Source organism: Trachurus japonicus, chromosome 22 (assembly GCF_045865225.1).
Source record: "Trachurus japonicus isolate A0001 chromosome 22, Traja_1.0".
NCBI lineage: Eukaryota > Metazoa > Chordata > Actinopteri > Carangiformes > Carangidae > Trachurus > Trachurus japonicus.
In genome coordinates this window covers 18,881,730-18,904,594 of record NC_140928.1, presented here as the reverse complement: position 1 = coordinate 18,904,594, position 22,865 = coordinate 18,881,730, and the positions used below count along the sequence as shown (strand labels likewise).

At 45.2% G+C, this 22,865-nt stretch overlaps 1 protein-coding gene across 1 annotated transcript in view; it reads right to left on the bottom strand.

Annotated features, from left to right (window-relative positions):
* Positions 1-1,803: 1,803 nt before the first annotated feature.
* Positions 1,804-22,865, bottom strand: part of LOC146963913 (signal-induced proliferation-associated 1-like protein 1) — a 36,373-nt gene continuing 15,311 nt past the window's right edge. The window contains exons 2-21 of the mRNA XM_085768542.1: positions 18,369-20,080; positions 18,104-18,234; positions 16,824-17,012; positions 16,518-16,692; positions 14,866-14,969; positions 14,419-14,576; positions 10,863-11,442; positions 9,072-9,346; positions 8,700-8,957; positions 8,456-8,599; positions 7,722-7,876; positions 7,554-7,636; positions 6,909-7,321; positions 5,807-6,031; positions 5,026-5,188; positions 3,792-3,993; positions 3,339-3,488; positions 3,022-3,139; positions 2,671-2,749; positions 1,804-2,025 (exon numbers count right to left, since the gene is read on the bottom strand). Of these exons, the coding sequence (XP_085624668.1) occupies positions 1,882-2,025; positions 2,671-2,749; positions 3,022-3,139; positions 3,339-3,488; positions 3,792-3,993; positions 5,026-5,188; positions 5,807-6,031; positions 6,909-7,321; positions 7,554-7,636; positions 7,722-7,876; positions 8,456-8,599; positions 8,700-8,957; positions 9,072-9,346; positions 10,863-11,442; positions 14,419-14,576; positions 14,866-14,969; positions 16,518-16,692; positions 16,824-17,012; positions 18,104-18,234; positions 18,369-19,857 (5,235 nt within the window). The 5' untranslated portion in view covers positions 19,858-20,080 and the 3' untranslated portion in view covers positions 1,804-1,881. The remainder of the gene's footprint in view (positions 2,026-2,670; positions 2,750-3,021; positions 3,140-3,338; positions 3,489-3,791; positions 3,994-5,025; positions 5,189-5,806; positions 6,032-6,908; positions 7,322-7,553; positions 7,637-7,721; positions 7,877-8,455; positions 8,600-8,699; positions 8,958-9,071; positions 9,347-10,862; positions 11,443-14,418; positions 14,577-14,865; positions 14,970-16,517; positions 16,693-16,823; positions 17,013-18,103; positions 18,235-18,368; positions 20,081-22,865) is intronic.

The following is a 22,865-nucleotide window of genomic DNA, read 5'->3' as shown; positions in this document are numbered from 1 at the left end:
ACAGAATCACATGCTGTCACACATGTTAAGAATGAGGGTGCAGGGACGATCTGCTGTGCTAGGGGCCTGGGACTCTTTTCGTCTGAGTCCGGCTCATGGTGTCTGTCCTTGTCTTATTCCCTGTTTATCTTTCATATTGCTCCTGTCACTTTCCGCCATATCCAAGCCAGTAAAGCAGAAATACATAAAAAATAATCTTAAAAAATAAGAATGAAGGTGCAAATTCTGATGAATATCAAATTCTCCTTATATACAGTTGCACAGTATCTTAGTACAAAAGGAAACAGGTACAGTATGAGGTTTACATAATGACTTTGTCTGGTCACGTACAGACCAAATTCAGGTTGGGCTTACAAGCAGATTTACAACACTACAGAAACCTGTAGCTGGAATTTCGGGATATACACAATATCTTACTATGTAATCAAATATTGAACAGTACCGATTTAATCAATTGAGAGAGTTAAGGATCAGATTGAGGCCATTTAACATGCTATAGATTGAGGAGGGGGTCAATTCCATGTAGCATTTTACATGTTGTCAACACTAGGTGGCACTGCCTGTCAAATCACTGCAGCAGCAAAGGCTGTAGCCTACATTAAAAAAAATAAAATCAATAACATAATAATATTATGATTAATTAATATTTTGGATCAAACGTCTGCCTTTGTCTCTGGGAACATTTGTTTTTTGTTCCTAAATAAAAAGGGACTGGTCATTATAAGTACATGCAGATCTCTCTAACTGCTGTTTTTGTTAAACTGGCCATCATCTTTGTCATAAATACTCTTTACATACAGCATCATACCAAGGGAAGTAGTGAGAAAATACCTGTTAACATTGTATATTTACAATAATCTGAATAAGTGACATTGAACTGTAAATTTTCATATTTATGGCACCAATATTATTTAGTTTTTACAATATATAATCTTTTCTTTTTTTTCTCATGACCAGTAGTCCTGTACAAGCTATACTTGCTTTTAACCCTCTAGCTTTCATACATTTGATACACTTGTACAGTCTTGTTACATAGGCGATACAGACAGGCACTTGACCTTACAGTGTTTACAGTGTGTGATATGCCAAGGGTCTCTATGTCTGTGTCTACCTACATGTACCCACGGCACGCTGCTAACATAAAAGCATAGTGTCTCATCTCATGTAGCTTCTTTTCTTTTGGTTAGTAATGAAAACAAATAATCAGCGCTGTTACCACTGAACGGTGAAAACTGGAGAATATGTAAGCAGCAGTTCATTTACAACACATTGTCACTTAATTCTTGGAGTGAAGTGTCAAGCTTTCTCAAGGGGATACGGGGCTATTTTCACCATCTCTTGCATGGACTGAACACATTTTAAATTGCATTGGAGCTTTTTTAATTGGAAATCTGTTCACTTGTAATTAGGTTAGCTGGGCAGCTAAATGGGGACAGTAACTTGAAATCCCTTTAGGTTAGTTTGAACATCTCGCTCTCTCTGACATGCAGGGATACCAACAATTCATTTGATTGCATCATACCATGTTAGGAGGGGAGTGCATGCTGATCAGAACTGCTACACCACTGCTCTTTCTCTGTATTCCTCTGTCCTTTCTTGAAACAATTCTTTGTCTTTCACTCTAATCATACCACAGATCCACAAGGCTGAAGGAGGATGGCATGTGAGTCCATGGTGGCACTGGTTTGGAAAAAGCCCAAGAGAAAACAGTTCATGTTGTGAGTCTTCATTAACATTTTTTGGATGATCCTTGAAGGACCACAGTGTGTGTGTGTGTGTGTGTGTGTGTGTGTGTGTGTGTGTGTGTGTGTGTGTGGCACTGAACAACCAAGTGTCATAGTGGTCAAACTCCTAATACAGAGCAGTCAACAGCTGTGTGCATCAGTTCATGTCGATGGTGTTGAAGACCCACTCTGTGAACTTCTTGAGCTTGGCTGAGGCGCTGTAGGACTCCTCCAGGAGACGCTGGTTGTCCTCTCGCAAGTTCTGGATCTGGGCTTGCAGTGACGCCTTGGCATCCTTCTCCTGATCACACACACACACACACACACACACACACACACACACACACACACACACACACACACACACACACACACACACACAGACAGTCTTAGCGATCTTAACTTTATTTTGAAATGAGCATCTCGTGATTACTGATGTAACCAGGAGATACCAAACAGAGTGAGTGATCTGATCTGAAATGTGATGTTTCTCATTTTTGTTTTTTCTCCACCCCACAAACTGATTACACTTAATAAAATCTAGAACACAGCAACAATAAATAACATGTATGACAGTTTCTTACTCTAAATATGAATGTTTGTTAATCATGTTACGCCTCTTTTATTTGTGATATTCTTTGATTTTAATTTGACTGATTTTTTGGCAAGGAAATTACATTGGTGATATTCTTTAATGGTGTGAAAGGATTAACCCTCCTGTTGTCCTCCTGGGTCAAAGAAGGAAGGACGAAGGGAAAGAAGGAAGGAAGGAAGGATGAAGGGAAAAGGAAGGAAGGAAGGAAGGAAGGAAGGAAGGAAGGAAGGAAGGAAGGAAGGAAGGAAGGAAGGAAGGAAGGAAGGAAGGAAGGAAGGAAGGAAGGAAGGAAGAAGGGAACATAACATAACAACAGGAGGGTTAAATCTGTAAATCTGAAGCATAACACACCTTCTTCAGGTCTTCCTGCAGCGCCTTTACCATTGACTCCAGCTGACTGACCTTCCCCATCAGACAGGCTGGAGTCTCTCTGTGAAAAGGGACAAAGACAACAGAGTAAAACACTGGGACAGTGGAGGGAAACTCTTGATATCTAACATGTTATCAATCCGTCCAATGACTACTAATGTTCATTTATACAGATTTTTAGATGTGGTCAAAAGAAGCAGAGGGCTACTGAGTGTTCTGAGCTGCAGTAGAGTCTGATTGGAGGGATAACTGCTGGGTCTACCATGGCAGAGAACTGGACACCGGTGGATTAAAACAAACACTTGGCTAAGGAGATGACCCGAGGCCTCTTACCCTGGCGAGGGTTGTCTGAGGGGGGCTGCCTGAGGCTCAGCCTGCTGGGGGCTGCTGGCTGTTGCATTTTCAGCCATGGAGCTCTCCTCCTGGGCTGCCAGGAAGACCAACCTCTGTTCTGAATAGGAAACAGTTTAAGGACATATGATTAGACCTGGAGAGAAGAAATGCAGAGAAACACTGCCCTCTAATGGCGAACTGGCGATTGCAAACAGGTTGGTTTCTCTGCCATCCCATTCAGAGAGAAGCAACATCAGTAATTTATCTTCACTTCCGATTAATGCTCTAGAGAGGAAATGAAAACAATGTGTGCTTACCCTCAAATGCCTTGGCAGCATCGACCAGGTGGGCCCAGTCCAGGGGACCATCTGCCCCAGCGTCAGGCAGGGGCATGAGGACAGGGTCCTGCAGCTGCTGCCTCTTCCTCTCCAGCTCCAACTCCGAGCTCTCTGGGGCTGACAAGTCTCCTGGGAAAGAGAATTGGGAAAGTAAAACACTCTGCACAGCATTTGTATCCGTTCCCCCATGACAGAAAAACTGGGAAACTTTAGAGTCAAAGGGAATGCTACATTCAAAATAGAGCTTGTTAATATTTCAGCTTCAAAACTTCTCTTTTTTCAGACTGATATCACAAACATCTAACTGAAACACATTATTCTACTTAATTCTACATAATGTTTGTCATGAACACCAACAAAATATGTATCACTCCTCCTCTGTGATCAACTGTAAACATTTTAAAAATGAGAATTATAAGAGTCAAATACTACCCAGGGATTTGTGCGAGGCTCGCCGGCTTGGTCCGTGGCGTGTGGTGGGTGAGCGTGGCATGGTGGAGCAGCTGAACAGAAGGTCAGTGGGCGTGTCACGTTGGCCACTGGAGGATGGCTCCCTCTGCCCGCTGTAGATACTCTCATCTGACAGAGTTCTCTGGAGGGACCGGCGACTGGGCGGCGGGCCAGGAAACAACGGCTGAAAACACAAGACAACAAGTGACTTGTAAGAAATTATGCAAATGATATGGAAGATTTGCTTTTAAATAACAACTTGTTGTTTATTAGGATCTGAATTGCTCCAATTTGTAATCATATTTGGGCTATTTACTTTACATATTCATTGGGTTTTTTGTGTGTCTGTTTTTTTTCTGTTCATTGCTGCTCATTTCTGCTACTGTACATTTGAAATATGACATATAAGAGATGGTACTTTAATACGTGTGAGTCTCTCTGTGAGATTTTCTATGAGATTCTTTGCTAGATGTTCTGAGAGACATATGTGTTATGTTTTCTCTGTGAGATTTTTTTTTAGATGTTTTTTGAGATGAGTATGAGATGTCATTCGGGGATGTCTACTGAGCAGCTGCTTGGTTTGATATGTTCTCCTCGGACCAGTTCTCTTTTTGATGTGTTTTATTGACATGTGTCTCATGACCTCAGCATATTGGTGTTTTTTGTTCCATTGCTGATGATCATGTTATGTGTATCAATACTGTACCCTCCACTTGAACATATAGCATTATTTCCTTTTTATATTTCTATATTTAAAGACAAGCGCCTCTAATTTGTTGGTCTATGTGCTATGACGGCCTACACAGCCTGAACTCCTACAGAAACGCATATTAGATGTATATATTTTTGTATTAATGATATTTTCTACATACCACTCTGTGTACTATGTTTAATATGTGTACGAGTAACTGCTGCACAATCAGTGTTAATGGATGATTGTTTACTGATTGAAGCTGATGCATAGCAGGTGTGTGAGTATGACGTGACTTTTAAATATGGCGTCTGTCTCTATGATACTCTTAACATCTGAAGAAGAGCTTGCAGCTCGAAACGTCATGATTCAATAAATATTTTGCACTGGAGCAATATGGTGTTGCAGACTCTTTCTTTTTGTTTCCATGTTTTTTTTTTTTTTCCACAGCTCCTGGAAACTGTCCGTGGTCAGGACTCACTGTACTATATTACTGAGCTACAAGCATCAGCACAGACAGTGTACCTTCTCTTCAGTTGTAGTGGGTGGAGGGCTGTCAAGTGTGATGAGCTTCTTTAAGTCTTCCTCCAGGCTGGACTTGGCAGTGTGCCGCTGGGGTGACTGGGACCCCCGCAGGTTGGCCCTGAGCTGTGGCTGACCACCCAGAAGACCGTCACTCTGGTGCCGTCTGGAGATAAAGAGCAAAATCACAATCAAGAGAGATGTCTCTTCTGTTTGAGTAACACACAGTATTTACAAAAATCTAGAGGCAAAGAAAAGACATAGTAGCCCGTTGGGAAAATTTGTGAATGATGAGTAATGGTAGCTGCTCCTGTGTCATGCCCTTATCATGACATGTAATCACTTAATTGCTTCACCAGGATAACTGTGGTTAATTGTGCAGCTGTGGGGCGTGAAAACCGCGGTAGTCATCAACCACAAACAATGTGTTCACCCTTTGACCCAAACAGAAAGACATATGTTGCCTTAAATGGATGAAAAGAAACAAAAGATGTTTTATCGCCTCCTGGCAGCCACACAGAAAGCCTCAAAACCCAGTCACACCACATGGTGGCAGTGTTGACCACATTTAAAACAGAACCGACATGAGCTGGCCACTGAGTCACTGGGACAAAACGTCACAGAATATTCCCTTTTTCCCTGTTCTGTTCCACATCAACAACACAAATGGCAAGATGCATTTCTATACTGAATGGCTATGTTTTCACAACATTCACCACTGCATGAGATAGAGATTTTAATTCACGGATGTTGAGTTTAAAAAAACAAACAAACAACATCTTACTTCCGAGTGCTGCCAAAGTCTACAGAGTTAACGGTTCCCCCAGGTTTTCTCCAGCCAATCAGGTACTTGGAGGTGGCTCCCTGACGGGGGTAGAAGCTCTTGGAGCCTGGAGACTGGGCGTTGTGGGACGTGGGGGAAGTGGCTGCAGCACCTGCTTCGTCCTGTGGTGACATGGAGCTGCTGCCCTGACCCATCGGACTCCCTGAGTGGCCAGAACTTAGTGTGCTGGAGACACAACATTGAAAGGCGTCACAGACGGTACTTCTCATTCGCCAGCTTAATGACTTCATTTTGTTTTGATTAAGTTCTTATGTTTGATGAAGTATCAAAAACTTTAATTCGTCTCAAAATAAATTTCTCATCCAAATTCTCAAAATAGTTTCGCTGGTTTTTCCAAAAGCACAACTTTCATATTCTCTGAAACACATTGGTAAACTTGTCCCATCACTACAGTATATCCTCTACACCAGCAGATATGATCAAGTGATGAATTCATAAATAAATAATAAGGCAGAATGTCCTTGTGGTTAATTTCCAGAAGCTTCAAATAGCATTTCTCCATAGAATAAAAGTTAAAACTTTCAAATGCCAAGTTTTGTGTCTGAGTGCATGTGCGTGTGTCTGAGTGCATGTGCCTGTGTTTGTGTGCGTGCACATGCTATAAAACGAAGCTTCTAGTGTACAGGTGGAGCAGAGTTATTTCTGTCTGCGTGAAGAAGAAAGGGAGTTCAGCTTCAGCTGATTCAAAAGGAAGTGTGGTTTAGAAGAGAGGGAACGGTGCTGAGCTCACAGTCTGCATTTCTAGGAACTTCAAGCACTGACTTTCTATCATGGATACCGGGAGATGGAGGCACATACAAATGCAAAAGAAAAAAAAACCCAGACACACACACACTCACATGGGACACTCACACAGACACACACAGTTGTTCCATTCTTCCTTTGTTGATGCCAAACCGCAGAGCTTTGGAGTTTTCCATCCAGTACGGTACAGGATATATCTAGACTACAATGAATCACTGTCTCTTTAATGAAACATTGATGCAGAGGCAGAAATTCCTCTGCTCCCAACACAGCTGACGCTAACAGAACAGCAGCGCACCTGGAGTGGGAGGCGGCGTCGCTCAGGCTGTAGGAGCCGCTGTCCGGTACCGGTGGAAAGGATGACGGGCTCTTCGCTGACGGGCTCTTCGCCGGGACAAGGGAGTCTGGCGTGGGGGGCGAGGCGTCGCCGGCCCTCTGGCTGCCTGCTGGCTCGTCCTGCCATGGGATCTTGTCTTTGCCCCTGAAGGCGCCGATGGAGGAAGCGGTGCTGCTTTGGGTGGCGGTGAAGGAGGTGGCGTCGATGCCGCTGTCAGTGGAGGCGCCCTGAAGGTAGCCATTCAGCTCCAGATCACTTCGCACTCCCGAGCGCGAGCCGACTTCGTACCATTTCTCGTCGCTGTGGGCGGAGCTGGAGGCGTTGCTGGAGAGCGTGTTGCTACTTGACTGGCTGGAAGAATATGGAGCATCCACCTGTTGACAGATATGTAGTCAAAGGATTATTCTCCAACTTAAATCTCTTCCTGTAAATATTCAGGGTTCCTCTTCTGTATCGCTTGATTGACGTGAAGAGCTCATGATTGCACATGTCACCGTGGTGATAAGCAGGTGTACACCCCCCCCCCCGGTGCCGCCTCGTTCGTACACAAATTGTAGCTCTCACAAAGGAAGTCATTTCATGTGGTGCTTGTTGATTCCAGCTCACCTTTGAGCTTTTGTTGGGAGACATGTGGCTGCTCTGCTCTGCCGGCTGCAGTCGAGGAATCACCACCTTGGAAACCACAGTGTCTGTAGGAGGCAAAAACAGCTGGGTAATAAGGTCTGTGGAGAAGAGACAGCATGCAGTAACAAAAGACACAAGAGTTCCTCTTACCTGCACTGGTTTTATCCCCCAGTCTGCTGGCTGCTTCACCCTCCCCAGTCCGAGACCATCCAACACCAGCGTTAGAGACTTTGACCCCGTTGACCCCGTCACCTGGTAGCTGCCGCGCAGACGGGACAGGGGACTGGCAGTTGTTGTTATTAAATCTAGAGGGGGAGATGAGGAAGGTCACCGATGCTGACAGTTAGGGCAGTGAGAGCAATCTAGTGTACAGTATGTAACCCTCTGTAATAGGGGTGGGAATCTTTTACTTTCTCACAATTCGATTCTTCGATAATTCGATAATTTCGATAATAATAATAATTTCGATTCGATAATGATTTCTGCTTCAGTCTAAGGATCCTCATGGTCTACTCCAGTCTGCTTTGCAAGACAGAATGACTCAAGTGTCTTTTTCACATTTATTGAATTTTAAACATTTATCCATGCTTAGATGGAATTGTTGAAACTGTTGCATAAAAGCAATATCACATATTGCTTAAGTAACAAAATTAAAAGTACCTCTTTATTAAAAAAATTGTGCAGTTAAACATGCTGCCTTTTAAATTCTAAGGAAACAGAGGCCGACAGCCGGCAGATTTGTTTCATTTTTTTTATTTTTTAAAATCGATTTTGGGACATTTTATATCGATTCTGAATCGTATTAAATGAGAATTGTGATTCTTATGTGAATCGATTTTTTGGCCCACCCCTACTCTGTAATATCAGGGAACAGAAAAACGTACCCATCGGGCATAGACTTCTGCCTCCAGTGGCTGGAGCTGCTTGTGTCTGTGTAGGGGAGGCTGGAGGGGGAATTTGTGTTGTGCAGAGTGCGACCCATCACGATGGAGCAGGCCAGAGCGTAGTTGTCGTTTCCTGGGGAATATCTGTGAGGGCACACATGGATGTGATTAGACAAAATACCGGCGCTAGACAGTTTTGAGTTCCGCCAGTTTCATGATGACAGCACCATATTTATTTTGTGACCTTTTGGGGTTGAGGGGCCGGCCGTCGCTGGACACACTTCGAGGCATCGCGGCAGAGCTGCGGTCGCTGAAGTCCGAGGGCGGAGCCTTGATCAGGGTTCCCCCAGTGCCAGCAGTGCGTGTTTGAGGGCTGGATGAGGTGCGTGGCCACTTGGTGTTGTTGTTGGTGGGGCGGAAAGGGAACTTTAACTCGTAGGGCATACCCTCTTTGTGGTTTTTATAGTCCACCAGTGGCATGTGGTAGATTTCTGAGCAGCCTCTGTTGGCACATGAAGCACTCACAGTCAGAATATTACACAGAAAGCTACAAACTGCTGCTTCAACTGCGCTCTCTCTTGCTTTCTATAGATCCTCTACTGTATGTTCACTCTACCTGCGTGGCGTAGAGTCTTCATGTGGAGGAATGATGACCACCTTCACAGTGACAGAGGTCCGGAGCAGGTCGATCATCTGCTCGTGAGACAGAGAGGCCACCGACACCTTGCAAATCTCCACCAGGCGGCTGCCCTGTCTGAGCCCAGCCTGCCAGGCGTAACCGTAGGGCTCCACCTCCGCTACGATGCCCTCAAAATTAACATGAAAGCCCAGCTGGCCCAGAGCATTACGACGCAGGGTCATCTCCGTGGTCTGGCTGCCCTTGGTCAACAGCTAAAGAATAGACAGAGTGAGGGGCGGAGGAAAAGAAGAAATGCATGATGAAAAAATTACAAAATACTAAAACTCTCAGAATCTGTTCCAGGTGAACTAAAACACCGGCCTCCACTCTAACACTACACAGGTTGAGGCACATGTTTCAATCACATACCATGAATACAAGTACTTTCTTCTAAAATAGTCGGAACATCTTTAGACACTCGTCTTTCCCCTTGGCTGTGGGAAGTTAACTGAGAAGTAAATAGTGGTTAGTGAAGCCCAGAAGTGAATCACAACAGGAGGCTGAGCTCCAGTTACCTTCTGTTCTGATGAGAGTCACGACGCCCACAACAAAGGCCTTGGAAAACACTTCACTCACATTCCTGCTTTCCAAAGAAAAGCATGTGCCAGCACTAGTAGCACTTTTTTCTTATTTTGTTTACCTCTGACGAGAAACACTCCATCTGTCAGAGGAGCGATTTAAGTGCCGCACCAAAAAAACACTGCGTTACCTACACCGCGTCAAAAACCTCAGTAATGATATCATATCACCAAATGACTATGTATTATGCTTAGCAGGACTTGTAATCATAGAGTCAACAAACAGCTGTGGCTTTTTGGTGACTGTATAATTTGAGGCTACGCCCTTATGTTGCTATAATAACATCAGTAATATATTTTTTTTCATACTACTATTGTCAGGGTAGTGGCCAGAGGCCAAAGTGCGCCCTCACCCTCTTGACCATGGGACTTCGGATGCCACGATCACTTGTTTGCACAATTAATGGCGGTATTAAATGTCACAATTAATTAATCGTAAACATTCTTCAATGCAGTCACTTTCCAAAAAAGACTATGTCGGAACGTATCAGCAGATCAGCGCAAGTTGCACAGAATGAAAAAAAAATTAACATTGAATTGGTAGGAATTTAAATGTTAGCATGTCATTTGTAATATTAAAAAAGATTCTAATAAACTTAAATATTTGGTATAGATGACAAATAATCACTGAAATAATTCAAACATTTAATAATTGGTCCTATATGAATAGATACTTAAAATATTTTGCGTATGTAACTTGTAATGTAATTTTATTTTGACTATATTTGATTTTTACATATTCATAGTGTTGTAAAATTAATTAATGCATAATAATTGTGACAGTCATAATACCATGATTATTTCTCTGACAATAATCATACCAAGAAAATCTATAATCGTCCCTACATCCCTACATGGGACTCCACACAACGCTTTCTGTCCTGTTCAGTGGCAACCAGGACACACCTGTTTTAGTCATTGTAATCTGATTTTGATAAGCTTTCCAATGACTGGATCAAATATAGGTATGATGATAAAAGTAAAAACACATTAAAGGGGTTCCAAAGTAAAAGGACTCATGTGAGTATGTTCATTAAAGCTGTTTGTCGGACACAGGGTGGCTAGCTCAGTGTGACCTCTCTGAGCTTCAGCAGATGGTGTGTGTTAATGAGATGTGTGTTTTCGTAGACAGTAGCGGACCCCAACTGACCTCCAATCTTTTGACGACCTCTCCAAAGTCTTCGGTGTTGTTATTGATGGAGCGCAGAGACACACTCTCGCCACGCTCGTAGTAGATCTTCATGGAGGCGGGGCTCCCCGTTGACCAACCAATCACATCACGTGTTGCACAGTTAAACACGACCGCTTTGGCCTCCTGATCCAACAGGATAATGAAGTCATTGGAAATGGCCAATAGGCACTCGCGTTCAGCACCGGCTACCTGATCTTCAGCATGCACCTGCCAGGTCACGGCCCCCAGACTCCGTAGCTCCGCCCCGCTGTACGGACGCACCTTCTCCCTCCGTTTGTGTGCTAGAGAGATGAAGGGGAACTTCCCCGTGGGTTCCACTGGAGTGCTGGTCACATGACGCTCCGCCAAGTCCCGCAAGTACTCCTGCCGTGTGCGCGTTGCCATAGCACCAAACTTATCTGACTTGTGGGCAGCGTTCTCAGCGTTGATGACTTTGGCCAACAGGAAGTCCCGGAAGACAGTGGACTTGGGGAAGGTCACACCCTTGGGGATAGGGGGGCCGAAGGAGGGAACGTCCTGGGAACGAGTAACAGCCACACTGCAGGGGGAGAAGAAGATGAGAGGCGTTTGATGTCATTACTTCTGGAATTTATTTCACTAGTTTTAATGTGTCTTTGAATTAAAGTGCTGTTTTATTTCCTAATAAAATGATACAAAATAAACATAGAAGTTATATTGTTACAAATCACATATCAACAACAGAAATCCAACTCTATATAATATGAAATAACTAAATCATACTCTGATATATAAAACAGATGTGCATGGTCCTACTACCATGAACAAGGAAAAAGTCTGGTGTTGAAGGGACGGCACATGGGCTCGTAAAAAACGAATAGTGGAGACATCTTTATATGGTTTCCCCGAGGTATTGTTGCCTTTGACCTGTTTCACTTGTGAGTATAAAGGAGGGCGTTAAAATTCCGAAGGGCAAGGCTCTCCTCTTGTTACCCTCTGCTGCTCCTATTGCATTTGCACACAATGACTGTACTGGAGTTGCATTACTCTGCATTAGTTAACAGGTGCAGGTAAGGCTGCCTCTCACCTGCTGATCCAGAGAAAATGTCCTCAATTGGAGAAGAAACTGAGAAAATTGTGTTTTTCAACACAGGCTATTTAGTATTACTTCACCAGTTGTGAAAAGATGTCTGCTTATGTATAGTGGTTTGAGGGTGATATAGACGGTATATACATATACTGTAGTAAGGACCATATATAATAAAAGCCCACAAGCATGTGAAAACAGAAAACTGGCCTTGGATAAGCTGATGTGACAGTCCTGACAAGTCTCCATCCAGTCCATTACACAGATAACACTGCAATCGCCTGTAGCTGAAATGTTGCAAACCATGCCTGACTACACTCGGCACATAAATACTATACATCCAATCATGGCTGACAAGCTAGTTCCCAGCACTGACATCCTGCCACTCTCTGCTACATCATGGTATGGAGAGGCAGTGCTGCGTCTCGAGCTAGCAAGCACAAACAGCCTACTTTTCCCAAACAAAGATCTAGTTATGCAATCTGCCTGGTTGGCCCTGTGTGACTTTGAGGCAGCGGTTGAAAGCAGCAGATTAGCACCCCGCTGGCCCCGGGCCACTTACTCCTCTAATGCTCCGGCCTGGCTCAATATGACCTGAGCATTATCCAAATCTCAGCAGCAGGCAACAACGGGCTATTAATAACTGGATGACTCATCAAATCACAACATACACTTTATTAATAGAGTTTAGAGAAGTAAAGACAGTGCATTACTGAAATAGTCTTACGCAAGATATTAAGAGTCATATGAAAAATCAAAGCACCTCTTTTAAGCAAGGGTGGGTGTGTGTGTGTGTGACGTGGGTGTGTGTGTGTTTGTTTTCAAATGGGTGACTTGTGATCATCATCAGCTGCTCTGCATTGTGTTAACAAGGCAACACACCATAACACACAGCCACAAACATAAACATACCTCCTGGTTTCACCCGAAAAAAATCATGATCTTCGGAGTACTGCCGCAAAATATCCCAAATGTTTGTGGGAATCAATACAAGGCGGCAAAAGGATTTGCTAGGTCAATGCAAACTCAATTCTTCTTCTGTAGCTACAATCCAACACTCAGTATGGAGTGAAAAATCCTTATAGCTGCTCCAGTTCTCTTGTCCCAGAATTGTTTCTAAACCACCAGGGAAAAGCATCCAGGGAAAGACTTGTGACAGGAGTGTCAGGAGTGAAGTCTTGACATATGGTACCTCAATCCACGGAATATGAGAAGAAGCCAAAGGCTGGGAATGTGTGAGTGGCTCTGGGTGGGGTAGCTGGGATTGTCCTCAAGGATTCTGTGTCTCGCGCCTCTCCGGTTCATCCACAAGGCAAACCAGGAGAACCAGCATTTCTCCCCTTCTTCATTCTCCTTTTCCCAGACGATAGACCAGAAGATGTACCCTTCAGGCTAAAAGCAAGCTGGAAGACGGCGACCACTCTTCAATGGGATGGAGTGGCTGGTCAGAAAAAAAAGGAGCTTGCCTAGAGTAAAGACGGGCTCAAAATAAATTAGCCCAAATTTGAGGCGGGTGTGAGCTGAGAGACAGAAGGCTGGCCTCACCCGTCCTCTCCCAAGGTGGACTCTATGAGCTCTGAGGGACTCTGCTCTCAACAATTCTCCCCGCTCACATGCATGTCCGGGTGAAGAGAGCACTTTGTGTGCATGGCGCTAACTCCTTCAGACCACTCCGGCTCATGCTGCCCAAAGGCAAAGTGGCAGGCTGGGAGAGGATGAGGAGGCGGACAAGAAGCGGAGGGAGGGGGGGGAGGAGGGATGGGGTTGGCTTGTATTGTGTGAGTGTGTGATGAGTGAGCCTTTGAGTGAATTAGTGTGCCAGGAGAAAAAAAGTGTATGCATGTGTACGTAACTTTGTGCAAGTGAGCGTGAGAAAGAGGTAAAAGGAGAAACAGGAGCACGAGAGTGAGAGGGAGCAACTATGTGTGCGTAATGTCTGTGTATGTACGCACTACGCACAGCAGAGACAGTGTGTGCGTGGTAGGGTAGTGATGCACAAATGTGAACCCGGATCATCACGAGGCCAAGAATCAGCCAGTGGAGGAGAAGAGGAGGAGATCTCTCATCAATCGGACAGCTACTGCAGGGCCAATTGCCTCTGTTTGATCATAATCAGACAAATTTACTGTATACTTCTACACGACGCAGTTGACACAAACACACAAGCTCAGGAAACACTGGATGGTGGTCATGTAGCAGGCTTTTATGTTTGACCTATGCCTCGCAGTCAATGCTTTTGTCTTAATGCTAGCTCCCTGCATGAAAACAACTCTGAGCAGTGTGGAGCTTTTAAGGGAGCACTGAGACAGGAAGTTAAAACCTTTGCAAGTGTGTTTGGTCAAAAAAACAAACCACACAGCTAATGTGTGTGGAAGAAGAAAAAAAACATGGTTGTCCTTATAGATTCACTGTATGCCTCCAAGTTCTATAGGTTACTCATTACATCCCACTCAGCGCAGCACAACCCACCTGTAGCACGTGTTGTCAGAGCAGGGGTTGTGCACCCGGACGATGATAAAGACATGCTGGAAGTGAGAGCGGATAGTCTTGGGGGTGAAAGGATGAGCACCGGGCTCCTGGAACACGATGGTCACGATGTCGTTCCCGATGTGGCGTTTCCTCAGCAACTAGCAAAACAACATTTTAATTAGAGCAGTGCAGGGAACTGATTCTGAAAGCAAAGACATGGCAGTCATGTGGTGCATTACAAAACCTAACCCTAACATCTGAAGACAGTGAAAAGATTCTTTAAAATTAAAGTTGGATGGTGATCAAATCTGATCAAATCTGATAGCTGAGCTACAAGTCATGTCATGCATTCCTCTATTCTATACCTTCATGGTTTCCTTTGGCAAGTTTTCCATTTCCTAATACAAGGCTAATTGTATGGCACAAAAGCCTGTTCTCTGTCTTTACCTGTTGCTTGTTGTTGGGTGTGTAAGGCAGCAGAGTCGACACATGGAACATGATCTCATAGTCCTTGAATGAAGTGTACAGGGAGTGAGTGCCTGTGGAATCCGCTGCGGGAAAAATAACGATACAGTGTTGAGGCCTGTGGTACAATGACTGCCATCCATCTCTCTCACATGTGTAATCTGCGCTCAGTGCTTTCTTCACAAGACAGGATGCAGTTTCACCCAAACATCTAGGGAATAATGGGTCATTGTGAGCATGGATAAGATGACAAAACCAATGCTCAATGAACCGTTTAACTCTGTCAAGTGTCATGTGTGAAACAGGCTAAATAAAGAAGGAATAAAAACTGTGAAAAGTGAAACCGATTCACAGCAGAACTACCATTAAAGCGGGAGAGGCCTTACATCTACATTCTCATATGTGATAAGGCAGTGGTTCTCAACTGGTGGGTCGGGACCCAAAAGTGGGTCACAGACCCGTTCTGGATGGGTCGCGGACAGCTGGTCAAAAAAGTAAATAATATTTAATGCACATCTGATGTTGGACATGTCTTTTATTTTGAAAAATAACTTATATTGAAAGGCACGCGTCACGTGAACACATGCAGTCGTAATGCTCCTCCTCACTTTCTTATTATTTGCTCTGAATGCAAAGATATCAGTTTCTCATTAAAGCAGATATCAGTGGAATGTTTTTGTTAATATAAGTCCTAAATAGTCCTATTTTCCGTCAGCAATCACTTACATGAAGTATTTCAGCCTAAACACGAGTCTCTCCGCCACTCTGCTCTGCTGTAACCCGAGGAGAAAATTTTCCTTGTGGGATACAAGTGTTATCCAATGAGGGGAGAGAACGGCATGAAGGGCTGTGTGTGCAGCCAAGGGATGCGCGTGAATGTGGTGACGTAGCACGAGGACCAATTGATGCCTGACAAGGGCGGGGGCTGCTAACTCATGGTGCGTTCAAGGAAACTCGTACTTTGTGTTTTTCCTTCCTGTGAAGTCATACCAGTTCGATCTGGTACGAGTTCACGGGTCGGAAGTTACGAGTGGCCGTTATAGGGAACTTTCACAGACAACAGGACGGTAAAAACACGAGCTACGGGTTACCTGGAACGCTACCAAGTCGTAGTTGTGACTTGAAGCGGTAACTTACGGTTTCAAAAGCCTGCCTTGAACACAGCATTAGCCGAAACGGCCGTGCCGATGATATCTGCTTTAATGTGGCCTGAATGCAGTGAATCTTGTTTTGTTTTGTGGGTCTTTATTTTGTGCAATTTGATATTTATTCACTTTTGTGAATATGCACAGAATGCAGAGATGCATTAGAAGGGTCTCCATTTTGTGCAGTTTGATATTTTTTTATTCACTTCCCTACATGCAGTTGTCATGGTCCTCCTCAGTTTCATTCATGTGCTCTGAAATGCACTTTGCTCAGTAAAGAGCAAAACGAGTTTTTAAAGGCTTTAAAAAAAAAAAATCTTGGTTTGAATTCTATAAAAGTGGGTCGTGACTTAATGACCATGGGAAAATGTGGGTCCCAGAGTGAGACTAGTTGAGAACCCCTATTGAATGAATTGCAACAGAAAGGCATCAAAGCCTGAGTATAAAAAACACAAAATGTGTGTTAAAAGAGTGTTTGGGTTTTTTTACTTTTAGTGTCCAGCTGGGCTCTGTACTTGGTGAAGCCCTTCAGTCGAACCTTCTCCCCCAGCAGTTGGAGGAACTCTTCCAGGGCGGGGCCAGCCGTCTCGTTGTTGTACATCTCCTCCTCTGTGCTCTGGCCGGCTCGGCAGTACATCACCCCCACCTTCACCTGAAAGCTCAGCTGGGGGAGCAGCAAACACATAGACATAACAACAGACATTATATTTCTTAAACCGATACTTCTCCTCAACTGAAACTCATTATCTGTACAGATAATGGGTTGCACATAGTTGTGTGATCTTTCCCTCCTACCCCTTGTTCATCCAGTTTCATCAGCTGCTCGGTGACTTTGGGTGTGTTGAGGGCCAATCTGAGGCAGGACAGATCCAGCTCGGGGAGAAGGTACTCCAACACATCTTTGATGGGTAGCCCTCGCGTGGTGCCATGCTTAGAGGTGGACGGCACCGCATCCTCCAGGACTGAACCTCTCAGTGTTGTCAGCTGAGTGAACAGAGACAGGAAGAGGAAGAGGAAGAAGAGATTACAGTCAAGAGAGGTAAAGGACAAAGAATGCAACAAGGAATCCTTGGTGTGCTTTGAACTTTTTCTTGGAGATGGAGCACAGTGATAACAAAAGCTGCAGCCCAGATGCCAGGAGAGAATAAATGCAAACCACTGTGTTTTTTTTAGAGTAATAGCAACCTCTTATTTTACCTTTAAAGACATAAAACAACAAGACAATTGTGACTCAAGACCCTGGGTAAACAGAAACGTGGAACTGAGGAAGAAGAGGTGGGAGGGTTTGTCCAGGCTTTTTGTGTATACAGAGTCTGCATTGTGCTGGGCTCTGGGAGTGAACTCAATCACTCGGCTATCACAAGCAGCTGGAACGGACGGAGACTTTCTCCCCTGCAAGCTTGAAGCTGTGCTGGGCCTGTGTTTACAATGGACCTGTGTTCCCTGTGACGGAAGGTAGGATGGGGGGTGGGGGGGCGGCGTCCTGAGGTACTTCAGTCTAAAATGTGGGGGTTTAATCACATGCACCTGTCCTGCTTCAGTCCACAACAAACAGCCTCAGGCCGGTGCCTGTTCCCGCTGTCTGGGAATGCTTGTCCTTAGTCCCCCTGAACTAACACTCAAAACCCAAACACACAAGACTTGGAGCCAACATTGCAACTAAATACAGGAGTCTATTTTCTACTGAGACAGGAAGGAGAAGCAAAGCTCTCCACACAGCGGTTTGAGGTTGTTGGGCTCTGACAGGCCTCGGAGGCTGGAAGATGAGTGCACTTCCTGAAATTTCTTCACACATTGCTGATATTGGGAGACAGCTGAACAGCCTGAGGGCTGCTCGCGTGATAAGAAACAAAGACTGAGAGTGGTTTTACCTCGAGCTGGCAAAGTGGAAACTGAGCTACACGTAACCTTCTATCTGGATACAGAAGGTCCAACAAGACAAAAAAAAACAACAACAACTGAATAACTAAACATTTTCTCATTTTCAACCAAAATCATCTCCCAAATTTGTGAGTGCAAAAACAGTGGGCGAGAAGTAGTGAAGTGAGGTGGTGCTGTGGCTGAGGCGGGCTGACCTCGCTGGTTCTGAAGATGAGGCGGTAGTTGTACTGCTGCCCGTGCTCCTTGTCGTCCTCCAGCTTCTCCCTGCGCAAGCTCACTGCGACTGGACCGAGAGCCTCGTCCATCCCAAAGTAGTTCCAGTGCTCTGGGTTGGAGGGGGAAGTGGCAGAGAAACAGGTGCAGTTAAAAAAACCCATCTGTTTAGACTTTTTCAACATCCTTATTTTAAACAACACACTTGTATAATACATTTAATGAAAGCAGTTACATGTGTCTTACCTCTAAGGTAGAAGAACTTCCTGTAGTAGTAGGCTCCCAGGTCCACATGCTCCACAATGTATTGTTTTCCCTTTTCGCTGAGCGTGCTGGGGCCCTCCTTTGGTCCCTCCAGTACTGCTACTCCAGCATTTGTGCAGTGTGTGCTCACAGATGTTTCATACAAGTTTCCTTCCCCACTCAAGGTCCCTGAGCCACTGTTACTTGTTCCACCGGCAACAAGCCCATGATACCCCGACCCGCCTGCTCCCAGCCGGCACCTTCCATTGCCGTCAGAACCGATCTCGTTGCGGAAGCAGGGGCAACTCAGCAGCATTTCGTTGCTCTGTTCGTCTCCTGCTTCCAAACCGGGACTGTCCCTTGAGCTGAGCTCCTCCTGGCTGCCGCTCGGGGAGCTGTAAGGTAGGCTGTGGGTGGACGAGAGAGTGGAGGTAGCCGAGGCTACGGCAGCAGCCGAAGCTCCAGTGGTGGTGTTTTTCCTCTTGCCTGCGGTGTGCCGCAACTGAATAACTTCGTTGAGGTCAAGCAACATGCTCTGAACATCATAATGAGCAAATCCTTTCTGACACACCCAGGGCTTAAGAGGGGGGCCCATGTCCTCTGTCCGGCTGTCCTCTACATCAGACCCCGCCCTGGGAGAGTCCATGTCACCCCGCACGTTCCGAAGTTTGCGGAATATAGACTCACCCCCTGTCTCTGATTTAGTGCGTCTTTTGGGAGGCTTATCTCTGTCCTTAGCCTTAGGAGGTTGGCTGTCTGCATCCTCCTGAAGATCGATGAGGGTCTGCTTGGGCCCAACATTCAGCATGTCCTCCAGTTTCTCTGGAGCAGGGCTGCGCTGGTCTACTTTGTCCCCTTGATAACCCTTCAGCATTTCAAAGAAGCTTTCTCCAGATGCTCCATGTTGATCTATTGAAGAGGTGCTGCCGTATTCACGGTGAAGCGGAGACCATTTGGCTCCTGATGATGGACCCCAGTCCTCCCCGCTGTCCCCACTGCCCTCCATCTCACTGATGGTCATATCACTGTTGCTGCGCTGACGGATGCGTCTCTGCCGTGGGTTTCTATGTGCGGGCCCCCTGTAGTCTCCGGGGGCCAGGTAACGGGTGTCAGGGCTGTAGTTGTTAGCCTGGGCTTGGGTGCGATTCTTTAAAGTATTGTGAATGTTACGCAGCATTGAAGAGTCCTGAGGGCTCATGATGGAGCCTAACTTAATGTGAGCTTTTCCAGCAGAGGGCACACCAGAGTTCTCGGACTCTGGAGTTGAGTGCCACAGAGGCCCCGCCATGTCTTTCCTGGGGGGCCAGTCAGCCACCCGAGCCCGTACCCCCATCTTAGGCACTCCTGTGCTCACAGTGGTGTGGACGTTGTCTGTGCGTGTTGGCACAGCCCCTCCATTGACCACACGGAGGTGGCGGGTGTAAAACTCATCAGTGGCTGGGATGGAACCCCCAACGGTGCGCTCCATGGGTGGACGCTTCAGGCTGGTCATGACACCGGGGCCAAAGACTAAAGGCACTTAGCAGGTAGACATGGCTGCCCCTGGGAGGAGATCCTGATCCCTGACTTCATGAGCAGATTGAATGTCTGGATCGACAAGTAGAACACACACACAGGGACGTGACGGGTCAAACCAAACCTCTTCAGCGCTCAAGCTTTCATGCTGCGTCCCCAACTGCAGCGACACTGCTACATGGCATTTTCCTCACACAACCCTGGGGAGAAAAGAGAAGTCAATCAGTGCATATATTATCCATATCCTGACATTTTCTTTACATAAATAAAACTGGAATTTATGGAAAGCTGAGGTGCAGATCTTCAATAATGAAGCTGCTGAGATATAAGATCCATATTAGTGGAAAGCCAGACAACTTCACGCCTGATTGGCTTTGATCAGTGCCCTGTCAAACGATGGAGAAAGCACAATGGTAAATCTAATTACAATCTCACGTCTGAAGCTAAGAGAGAAAATACCTCCACCTTTTTACTACTTGTAAGAGAACTTATAAAATGTCAAAATGCAGATGTATTTTTTTTCTTCTCTCTGACGGCTTTTTACGAGCCAGTGAAAAGTCACTGACATGTTCAATTTCAGTTAAGGGGACCTACTTTTCAAACCAATTTCAGCACAAAGCATTCAGGAGAAACATGAAAGCTCAGCCACATTCAAAAACCGGTTCACAATGTCTGACTTTTTTTCCTAAAAAATGGCACATGAGTGATTCCTTTGCCCTAATCAGTTCATTTGCCCAAAGGGGACAGAAAAGATCACTTTGTTGGCCATCTAATAAACCGGTTCAGGACTTAGGTCAAAACCAAAACTACATAGAAAAACCACGTGGATCTATCAATGAACTTAAAGTCCCCTCAGTGGTCACAGCTCCCGCTGTCACGACTCTTGGCTTCTGACTTGTCCGACGTGTCTCACGTGCCTCTTTATAGCCAACATTAGTGAATTGTGATGCAGAGTTGCAATTTTTGGGATCAAATATCCCAAGCTGCACATCAAAAAGCAAAGGGGCCCTTTGAAAGTCATCTGAGAAGTGGATGATGATCCTCTGCCTGACAAATCGAGCCAATTTGGCAGCGAGACACTGGGGGAGATTAAGGCTCCACTCTGAGTCAGCCCTGCCTGGCTGTGGCTGTGATCACATTAGCCACAAGCAATCAGTGCACTGTGACGGGCCTACAGCACGGCCACCTTCACACTGCATCACAACATCAGGGCCGATTTTAGACAAACAAAGACTACAGTATACGCTCCTTAGCAGTAAGAGGAAATTCACCTTTGTTCGAAACAATAAATGTAATCAAAGACCGAGGAAGGGAGAGCAGCAGCAACAGCAGCACAGTGGCAGACTCAGCCGAGAGATGGGTCAAATGTTCACGCAACAATTCAATGTGTTTGATAATATCAACATCAATTCATCAGTCACACAAGGTGTGCCGGTGTAAAATCTCAAGGCTTTGCAGATGATTCAGTTTTTAAAATGCCTAAGGCAAACCTCAGTCAACCTCTGTTCAAAACACAGAAGAGTATTTTCCGACAACAAATCTCTTTCCTGTTCTTACCTAACAGTGTGTCAACATTGTCATTCGATTTGCAATCAAAATATTGCACCAGTCATGGTCAGGATCTTCAGACAGGACATTTATTGGGTAAAATGTTACATGTGGAGCCTGATATCCGTGCAGTCTGATATTAAGCCAATCAGAGTGTACTGTAATTCTTCACAAAAGAGCCTCTAATGAAATGCAAACCCAGGATGTCAAAGCTTCATGGTGACATGATAAGCGCTTTAAACCACAAGGCCACCAACATACACCCACATCACTTCATGCATCTTTGGAAAATATGATGAAAGAAAATACCCTGACTGTGATCTTCCATTTGTCACACGAGGAATATTCCCGCTGCACACTCCTCAAATGAATGGGCATCGAATGTTGGCAGTAAATTGACTGTCTGGAGCAAATGAATAATAAAAATATTAATTAATTAAAAAAGAAAAAAAACTCATTCATGTCCTACTAACCACCCTCTTTCTCTGAAATGAATAAGAGAGAAAATAGTCAGAAAATGGTAACTAGTGTCGGTCCAGTCCCAGAGCGTTGGGCCTCATTCCCTCACGCTGCCATGTGTCCACCGGGACGGACAGATGAATAGAGGCAACACACACACACACACACAGACGTACGCGCGCACATACACACGTCCCAGAAAACAGGCCTCTAATCTCCTCGCTGACGGACATGCAGACAGACGACTGGCTTGATGGTCTTGTCAGATTAAAAGGAGGAGTGTGGCATTGGGAGTGAGGGAGCGTGTCTTCTGTACATCTGTGTGGCAGGCTGACAATGCCAACGAGGAGAAAACCCAGAAGAAATTAAAATAAAACCAACACAACAGTCTCGTTCCAACCATCCTGACACAGTCTTTCCATCCTCAGCATAATTAATCGGAGTGATTTTTTTTTTTTTTTTAACAGGTCGGTGGGACATGCCCAAACAGCTTGAGCTTGTTGACTAAATGAGGTTAACTTCCTGTAATTGGGGCTCTGACCCCCCCAGCTGCTCTGTAAAAGCTGTTGAGAGATGAGCAAATCGGTGGTACAGAGTCAGACGAAGGGCTGGTGACATCATGGCACACCCCGAAGAGCTGCAATTTGTTTCTCCTGGTTATAAGGACGAGTCTAGACACAGAGGACTGGATAACATGTCCCCATGAAGATTCAACCTGTGTGTGTGTGTGTGTGTGTGTGTGTGTGTGTGTGTGTGTGTGTGTGTGTGTGTGTGTGTGTGTGTGTGTGTGTGTGTGTGTGTGTGTGTGTGTGAGATAAAAGTGAATCAGACAGCTGCTGTTCCAGGATGTTGCAGGAGCGTGTGACCAAACACACACACACACACAAACACACACACACACACACACACACACACACACAAACACATTACATGATGGTATTTAAGGTAGTATGACAGACAACAGTCACTCAGCAGGAC